The sequence below is a fragment of the Pleuronectes platessa genome, chromosome 19 (genome assembly GCF_947347685.1).
Source record: "Pleuronectes platessa chromosome 19, fPlePla1.1, whole genome shotgun sequence".
Classification (NCBI taxonomy): domain Eukaryota; kingdom Metazoa; phylum Chordata; class Actinopteri; order Pleuronectiformes; family Pleuronectidae; genus Pleuronectes; species Pleuronectes platessa.
In genome coordinates, this window is record NC_070644.1 from 16,505,194 (window position 1) to 16,514,910 (window position 9,717).

Genomic DNA, 9,717 nt, shown 5'->3' on the forward strand with positions numbered 1-9,717 from the left:
TCTCTACAGTGCTTCAGTCTGTGACCGTCTTGTGCTTCTGTGGATCAGGATCAACTCTTACAATCCATCGCACCTTATCTTCTACATAATATACTTCAAACATATAATACTATTTGTTATACCCATAGGTTATAGAGCATTGTTTAGTAGAAACAATAGCTCCCTTCTTTAATGTCCTGCGTCCCAGCAGCAGCCTCTGTCCCAGTGTCAAACTGGGCTTCTCTGTAAAGTGCCTGTGGACGTACAGTTCGTCCACTTTGTGCCTCTGAGTAGCTCAGATCTGTAAAATCCTCCGGGCCTGTAGCCAAAGTCCTGTCTCTCTCTAAAAGCTTTTTTTAAATTGGGGGTGTCTGAGCCTTTTGCTCAGTGGCAGCCGCACTCCTCCACCAACATGTTCTCGTGATGCCTCATGATCATCTTCCCGTTCTCGTAGTAGAGCATGGAGAGCGGCGCCAGGCGGGTCGGCGCACACGACAGACACGCCACCTTGTCTGGGTGGTGAAGCTTCAGGAGGCTCTGGATAAGGAAAGAGAGGAAAAGGGCTGATTAGAACAAATTCACCAAGTAGAGCATTGGTGTATTATTGATAAGTGTTTGTTGTTGTTGTGAAAAAACAAGGTGGCACAATGAAAGAAGTGTGTCTTACCTGGATGTATGCATGGTTGGTTGAGGTGAAGGTCTCGTCTACTGGAGTAGGACAGCGGCCCTCACAGCGATAAGCGTTGTAGCGTTTTGGATAAACGATCCACTCGCTCCAGCCGATCTTCTGAAAGTCCACCATCATGTCCACCCTCCTGCAGAGAGGACCCTTCTCCTTCTCGTCCACGGTGGACTTGTGAGCATGGGCGGCCCTGGGTAGTCTACGTCTCTGCTGCTGGGTGTGATGGTGCCTCTTGGCCCTGAGGCTGCTCATCCCAGAGCTGACGGCCACTTGCTCCCTCTCCAGGCTGACGTACTTGGAGTGCTCTGCCGTGCGGATGAGCGTCGGCATGCGCAGGCTGTTGTTGTTCTGCCTGGAGAAGACCGCCATCATGACCCGGTCAGCTGGAGGATGCTGGACGCCCTCCTCCTCTCCCACCTCGTCCTCCACCCTCGGTGCAGAGCGCTCCCCCTGCAGCCAGCGGCGGAGCATCTCTGTCATGTTGAACAGCTTCCAGGAGGAAGAGGAGACCATGGAGCTGGGATGAGCTCGGAGGTGTCCCACGAGCTGCCTGCTCTCCGGGCAGTTCCTCTCAGAGCAGTGGTAGATGTCCACTGAGGCTCGGGAAGACTCCACGAAGTCCGGCAGGCGGATGCGGAGCTCGGCCAGCTGGACCTCGTCACTTGCAGTAATGGAGGAAAGGTCGAAGGTGACGGACCACCTCTTGCCAATCTGATGACAACCTGAAAAACAGAACGGTGAAGAACGTTAGTCAACATCATTCAGAACTTCCAGAACAGAAGACAGTGAAGTTACATCACATGACATTTGTTTTCAAGCTTTCAAAACCCGATTTCTTATTGATCATGTGACATCCAAGCTTCCCAGTTGTGGTTTTGCATTAAAATACATTGATCAAGAAGAGTTTGATTCAAGAAATGATTGGATTAAGGGCAGGGAGATTAATTAACATTTTCACTTTCTAAAGAAATTAACTTGAACTGTATATTTTGCATAATCTGAATGAGTAGCTCCCTGTTTCATTCACGCACTGTGTCTCATACTGATACACGCAGCCATAATAACAAGCTAATTTCGGAGAATATGATTATTTTAGTTATGACTTACTTTTAGCGACAAGGCTGACCACCGCGTCGGAGTCGTGCAGAACGAGGTTGTCCTCCGCCCTGCTCACGATGCCGGCTGCCGGTATCCCTGCGTGCCGGTCGTCGGTCAGCATGGTCCGGTAGAGCTGCATCATGTAGAGGGGCAGCCTGGTGCTCTGCCGCCGCAGCACCGTGCGTCTGGAGCCCGCGGCCCGGAACCGAGCGTCGGGCTGAGCCACCACCAAATCCACCAGGAGGAGAAAAAGCGCAAAAGAGAAATCCACAGCGGGAGCCCTCATAGTTCCAGATGTGGTGTTGTCTCCTCCTCAGGTAGAAGCCGAATGGTGCTGATGGGATCCAGAGACTCAGGCTTTATAGGGACACACCTCTTCCCCCTGACGTCCTCTGGAGCACATCTGTCAAGCCGGGTGGATGGAGGGCGTGTGTGATCCACGGGCCCTTTAACGTTGTGTGTCGAAACCAATTGGCCTTTTGAAGTGAGGAAGGTGTGAAACCCGCGAAGAGTCCAGTGGCCGTTCTGTACATTAAAGATCTCTTTGATAAGAAGCCCTGATAATCACATCGCTTAAGGAGATGACGAGCTGCACAACTGCGAAGTGATTAATGGGGACGTAACACGGGAGTTAATCAGAAAGGACTTTATTGTGGTGATCTGTATTGAGAACTGAAGGAGGGAGAAGACATGAAGGAGAGAGAAGACAAGAAGGAGGCCACGTACAGGTCAATGTGAGACACGTTTAAATCTGATGCTACTTGTTCATACGTTTCTTATCTAATTCTACAGTTTGTTATTTCCTCTTGTTTCCGTTGAAAAACCATAAAGGAATCTGAAGTAACTCCACACTGACATGATGAGTCTGTATAGAACAATATAAAAATGATAATACCAATATTAAACTGTATATAAGCACCTTACACCATGGATAAAAGCAACAATAAAACAAGAATACAATTGAATCCTTATAAGTATATTCTTAGTGCTCATTAGCCTAAATATGAATTGTATTATTATTATATACTTTATTTAAGCAAGACCTTTTATAATATTTACAAAAAGCTTTAGAAAAGGATACAAACAACACTAAGGCCATAAATCCTGAATGCAAATCTAATAAAATGTGATGTGATTATTAGGTAGTGTAGGTTATATCAATACTAACTAAATATGATTACATATTCTAAACTTTTACAAAGTGCTTTACAAAAGGAACAACACAAACAAGAATAAAATCAGGTTATTATGAGATAGGTTATCTCGGTGCTCAATATAGATATTTAATACTCAACCTCATTAAAGCATTTAGGTGCTTTTCAAAGGGATAAGAATAAAATCATAAACCATCAATAAAAATCTAATAAAATGTCCTTATTATTAGGTATTATAGATAGGTTATCTCAGTGCTACATATATAACTTATGAACTGAATTCCAAATATTTACATTACAAATTGAACTGAACTGGAGATAAATGATTTTCAATAAATCAAAACATCAGTAATAACAGATTAGAAAACCAGATAGAGAACATGTCAGGGCACCGTGTTTTTAAATATCAATATCTTCTCTATGATCTTTGGATGAAGGCTCGTATGAATGAACAGATGTGAAAAGCTCTGATGAAAAGAGTTCACGCATGTGTCATGTACACTGATGATTGACAGCAGCATGAAAGGGACGTGGATGACGTCACATATGAGCCAGATGATCGCTGCTCGTTCACACAACGAACTGGACGCTGGACTCTGGAAGAAAAGACCAAAGAGCTGAGGGTGAACTTCGGAGCTTTGATCCCTGTGAGAAGAACGGGATGAAGAGGATGAAGAGGATGAGCTATTCCAATTAAAATCCCTCTGCTCTGTCAAACGTCTTTGTTCTCATTTCATCAAACAGACTTTAGTTTCTAAATATGACCTGCAGCTTCTGGACGATTGGACCCACAGGAAAAATGACTTCTTTAAAAACATCAGGCTTCACAATGTAAAGTGACTTTATAGTGAATGAATAGAATAAAACATCAGTATTTTAACTGTGATGTCTTGTATTTTATGGGATTGTCAGTATGTTTAACTGTAATAGAAACAAAGATTAAAGCTACATTTCAGAAAATTATTCAGATAGATCAGAACGAGGAGAATCACACCTATAAAATGTGTCTTGTCACTTAAAATAACGGAACTAAATAAAATAAAATATTTATATTCCCAAGATACTCTGGGAATAAGTTCAAGAACTACGAACTGTGTAGGGCCTGGTATTGAATATATCACAGATAAATAATAAACTGGGATTATAACAAATTCGCTTCGTGCGTAAAAGTGAAAAATATCCAGATGTGCAAAACCGAACTACACACTGAGCTCTGGAATAAGAAGTGAAGTGAGGAGCCTCGAATAGGATTGAAGCTGGATTGAATGGCATCAATAATCAATACAATCAATCAAATATCAAATAAATAAATAAAATGTAAACTAACCCAAAGTAACACAGTATGGAGCGATTACAAATGTATTATGTGAAGTTTTATTTCCTACAGAATGCATGTTGCCGTTGTGTTGACCTGTGCGTGGTGTCACCGGTGTCACGCGCACCTGCGGCCTGATTAAAACGTGTCCCCTCAGCTGGGACTGTTTGTCGCTGAGAGCCTCGGGACCAACATGGACTCTCACCTCCTGCTCCGCCTGATGCTTCTGACATCTCTGAGACTCTCAGCAGGTAACGAGCCGCCGGAACACGCGTGTTTTTAAAATGTTCGTCCAAAGTCTGCGCGTGTGTTCGTGCGCAAACTTAGTTAATTGTCGCAGTGACACGCAGCAACGAGGTAAACAAGGAGGAGGCAACATGGCGTCACTCCACAGTTCTGGTCCATTTGAGCTTTGTTGGAGTTGAAGCTCAAGTCAGGTAGTTTACATCGAGCTGTGTGTACCGTGCTCTTCTCAGGATGAGGTCAAGTTACATGAAGGTGACGACTGAGGTAATTTAACCTAAATGAGCACCTGACAACGTGCCCATGTCTTTGTGCCTGATATAAATAAAGTTAATTTAAAAGTGGATAAGAGGCTGGAGCTGAGTAAAGTAACATTTGGCGCTGGAAGCAACTTTCTGATGGGACAGAATAAAGTTGATTCATGTGAGAGGCCACGTTCAGGTCTATATGTGACACAGCTGAGTCTTATGAAATAATGAATAACTTTTTAAGGTTGTATTTTAATTTGCTTGTTTGTTATTTCTTACCTTTTGAAATGCTAACTTAATCTATAGTAATCTCACACAGATCATTTTAAGTCTGTTTGATTTTGTTGTAATATAATCTAAATCCTAATAATAAAGTTAATATACCTTTCATAGACATTTACGAAAGGCTCTACAAGAGGATAAAAGCAATAACAGGAATAAAGTAAAGCGATTGATATGTAGGTTATACCACTGCTAATTAAAATAATACTACAGTTGCAATCTTTATATTGCAAATTTCAAAACGCTTATCAAAGGGATAAAACAATGATCAGGTCTTAACGAGCTTGTTATAATTCAAGTCAGGCACGTTCCTGTGATCTCTACTGATGCTGAGTGTCAGTTCTTCAGTCAGTTAATGTGACATGAGACAATTTGAGATCAATTAACCTAAACAAACAAAGACAAACCTTCCTATGTCTTTGTGCCAGATTTAAATAAAGTTATCAAAAGTGGTTAAAAGACTTCTACTGGCCTATGGAACATTTTAAATAAAAACATTTGAAGACCTTAAGCCTACTTCATCTTTGACAAACTTAGAGCAGTGACAATTTCTTCCAATCTTCTATTGTATTATTACTTTATGTCTATGTAGGCCAGTTACTGGGATGCCCTCCAAACCAGTGGCTATGTGATGATGGATCCTGTATCCCTGATAAATGGAAATGTGATGGAGAAGGAGACTGTCTGGATGGATCTGATGAAATGGATTGTGCTGGTGGGTAAACTCCCTGGTCTTCTAGAAAATAATATTATAATAATATAATACAGAGAGTCTAAAAATGTTTCTCATTTTGATGGAAGCAGCAGCTGTTAAACAGTTTATCTAAAGAATTCACTTTTCCCTCTTTTGTACATTTCCCTTCATGGTGTCTCGTTGTCTTTCCCCCAGCGCCCCCCGGCTCCCCTCTGTGTCCACCAGGACAGTTTCCTTGCTTGGACTCTGTCGGCTGCGTGGACGCCTCGGCCCGTTGTGACGGACGGAGCCAGTGTCCCACCGGCTCTGACGAGGAGAACTGTACGGCCGCAGGCGGCTGTCTGGACTCGGACTGGACCTGTCGGAACAGCTTGTGTGTCCCCAAAGAGCAGGGCTGCAACGGGCTGAACGACTGCGTGGACAACTCTGACGAAAAGGACTGCGGTGAGGAAGAGGAGCAGGTGGAACACACGAGGCAGAATCTGTGTGAAAGCACCAGACTTCAGAGTGAAGATTGAGTTTATTTTGAAGGATCTCTAGTGGAACCTACTGTAGCAATCCAGATGTTCATAATATCTTCTTTCTCTGGATATTGAGATACCTAAACTTTGACATGCCCTCTGGAGAACTTCCTGACATTTCCCACAGGGGCAGTATGTGAGAATGAAAAATGTCAAGAGAACCTCCGAGACTTTCCAGAAGTTCCAGGATGTGTAAGACACAACCAGGTGAAGTAGTAAAACCCATTTGTCCTTTTTCCAGGTGTGTGTGTCGAGGGCAGCGTGCGGTGTCCTGACGGGACGTGTGTATCTCCTGAAGAGAGGTGCGACGGACAGCTTCACTGCTCAGATGGAAGCGATGAACCTGTAACCTGCGGTAAGTTTGACACAGATTTACATGCGCTACAATAACAGAATACACTTCTGATTAAGTTTATTGATTTGAAGAAATGTGACGTGATGGATTCCTGTGATGAACAGTGTCCTGATTGTCTACAGGTCGTATCTGCTCGATGAACAATGGCGGCTGTAACCACGCGTGTGTCGAAGAGCCCTGGGGCACTCTGTGTGTCTGTCGGGTCGGATATAAGCTCTTAGCCAATGGAGCGGTCTGTGAAGGTGTGTGGAAGATGGGAGTGACACAATATTCACTTTACATTCTGTTGAGGGTTCATTTATAGGAAGGATAGATTACCTGGAGTTTTCAGAATACTTTTTTTTCCCACCAGTGTCTCTTCTGAGGCTGTAACTGTTTCTCAAGTCTCTGTTTTTGGTGAACAACTCCTTCTCTTGATGCTTCAACCTTCTCTCCGTCCCCAGATGTGGATGAATGTGCGTCACCTTTTTCTCCCTGCATGCATCACTGCACCAACACCATCGGATCCTACTACTGCCACTGCAGAGACGGCTTCAGACTGAATGGAAACTCCACATGTGTAGCAACAGGTAATGGGGCTCGGGTTTCCTTAATGACTCTAGATGCAAATTACGCTTTGTTTTTAACAACCAATGTCTTCATTGAACCAGAGAAAACGCTGAGGCCTGGATGATTTAACACTGAACGACATGTAAGGACAAATCAAACGCTGGTAATTGCTCCGTCATGAGCTTAATGTGAATCTTCTCCGGATCTAGTTTCGCTCTGAGGGAAAGATCTAACCCGAGAACAAACGTTGCACTTTGACACCAGATCAGTGAAATGTTAATAAGCTGTTGATGTGACTGAGCTCCTGGAAAAAAGATGGAAATCTGAGATCAAACGTGAGACCTGGTCAAACCTCCTCCAGCACAAATGTTCCCCCCTCCTCTTTGACCCTTTCCAGGTAACGCCACCCGGCTGCTGACCGTGCAGGGGACATCTATCGGACTGCTCAACGTGAAGTCTCAACAGTTTGAAGTAGTCGTGACCGAGGTGATCGACCCAGTGGGCGTGTCGTTTGACGTGGCCCGGGGCTGGTACTTCTGGGCCGACAGGCGCGGCAGCATCTTTAAAAGTGATGGACGTCGCAGCTGGAAGATCTACACTGGTCAGTGGACTGGGATGAATGGGATTGTGAATATCGTTTATTAACCTTCAATATTGAAATGTTTTAGCCTTGTTTATTGGTCGTGTACTCCTGTGGTTCCTTGTCTTTTTGGTCATGTCTTCTTTAAGTGACTGTATTCAAAGATGGACAACGTTTGCAAACATGTCCCACATTTTTAAACAGGAGAGCCTGGAATAAAGAGTCTGGCTTGTGATTGGCTGAATGGAAACCTTTACTGGACCAATCAGAAGATGGAGGCCATCTACATGCAGGCAGCTGATGGGCACAGTCACATGACTCTGATGAGAAAAAACATCAGCCCGTCAGATCTGGTGCTTCTACCTGTGGAAAGGTACAATTGGATTTAAATTGAATCTTTAACCGTTTTTATATATTTTTTTCCTCTTTTTTTCAATGGAAAATTAGTTTTTACAGACTCATTTTTACAGATGATGCATATTTATTGGTTGATATTAAAATTGTCCGTCTCCCAGCTTGATGTTCTGGATTAATGGCGGCCCAGGTGACCGGGTGACAATAGAGAAATCGTGGATGGATGGATCTGAAAGAAAAGCTCTGGCGGTCGTCACCGCTCAGTCGGCTCACGGCCTCACTGCCGACGTGGAGGCCAGGAGACTGTACTGGATCAGCGACTTCAAGAAGGTGAGTTACTTAGAGGAAACAGTTTGAGTTCCTTCCTGTTGATGATGACTTGATGCGTTTCATCGTCTTCCTGTGAACTCGTTCAGTCCATAGAGACGGTGAAGGTGGACGGGACCGGTCGTTTCTCCTTCAGCGGACTGTTCCCCAGGCGAGTTCCTCTCAGCCTGGCGGTGTTCGAGGGTTTGTTCTACTGGGTGGACGTCAAAGGGCTGTGGCAGGCTCCACAGAACCATCCCAACCAGAAGAGGTTCCTCTGGAAAGATGATCTGCCTCTGTTGACTGTTTTCCATGAGCTCCAGCAGCCTCAAGGTATTTGTTACAACAGTATATTGACTTTTTGTATGATACGTTCATCATATTTTTTAATCATTTCATCTTATCATCCATCAGGCTCCTCTGCCTGTTTGAAGACTCTGTGTCACCTCTGCCAGTTAACTAAAGGAAACCCAGCCGGATTCATCTGCACCTGTCCAGACTTCAAAATGCTGCTGCTTGATGGGTCATGTCAATGTAGGTTAATTATATCAATTTATTGAGTTATGATCAATAAATGCATCTTTTAAAGGACCAATTATACAGTAAAACAGTTTCTTTTTAATTTCTCCATTGCTTAAACGGATCAAATAAAAGGACATTTGTAATGGCACCTTTCTCTTTAGACTTCAGGGAATTGGAGCCATTTCAATATATTAATGAAACAGATTATAATTAGCTGCACTCCTGTGATTAGTTGGAAAGGATGTGGGAGTCATTCAAATCTCGTTTGGTTCCACAGATCCAAGATTTCTTTACGCCACCAGCACCAACATCAACCTGTTGGAGTTCAGAGAGAAAGTGTCGTCTGACAAGCTGCTGTTTACCACCAATGACGGGATCCTGTCGTTTGATGTGGAATGGTACAGAGACTGGTTGTACTGGGCCAACCACACCGGCCACATCCAGCGCACCAGTCTGACGCAGGTCAGGACCGAGGTGGTGCCAGCTCCTGTGCCAGGTTTGTGTTTGGTTTGACGCTTTACATTTCATTGGAATTGAATGTATTGAATTTGAAATAAATGTGACGTTAGTTTCAGTCCCATCATTCTGATCTCTACTGACTCGTCTTCCTGTTTTTCTTCTTTTCAGTCTGTCATATAAAAGTAGACGAGAGGAAGGGAAGTCTTTACTGGGTGTCCTGTGACCAAAAGAGCCTGGGCACCACCCCAGCTGGCGGTGGTCTCCCACAGCAGCTGTACCGCACAGAGAGGAACATCCGGAAGTTTTATCTGGACTGGCTGAGAGGTGGCATCATCTGGATGGAGGACGACCGCATCTTCAGCATGAGCTCGATGGG

At 44.0% G+C, this 9,717-nt stretch overlaps 1 protein-coding gene across 1 annotated transcript; it reads right to left on the reverse strand.

Annotated features, from left to right (window-relative positions):
* Window positions 1-363: 363 nt before the first annotated feature.
* On the reverse strand, window positions 364-2,045 carry LOC128425249 (nodal homolog 2-A-like). The gene is made up of 3 exons (XM_053411781.1): window positions 1,769-2,045; window positions 647-1,383; window positions 364-516 (listed from the first exon to the last, which is right to left on the reverse strand). The coding sequence occupies exons 1-3, from the start codon at window positions 2,043-2,045 to the stop codon at window positions 364-366; spliced, it is 1,167 nt and encodes a 388-aa protein (XP_053267756.1).
* Window positions 2,046-9,717: the final 7,672 nt, after the last annotated feature.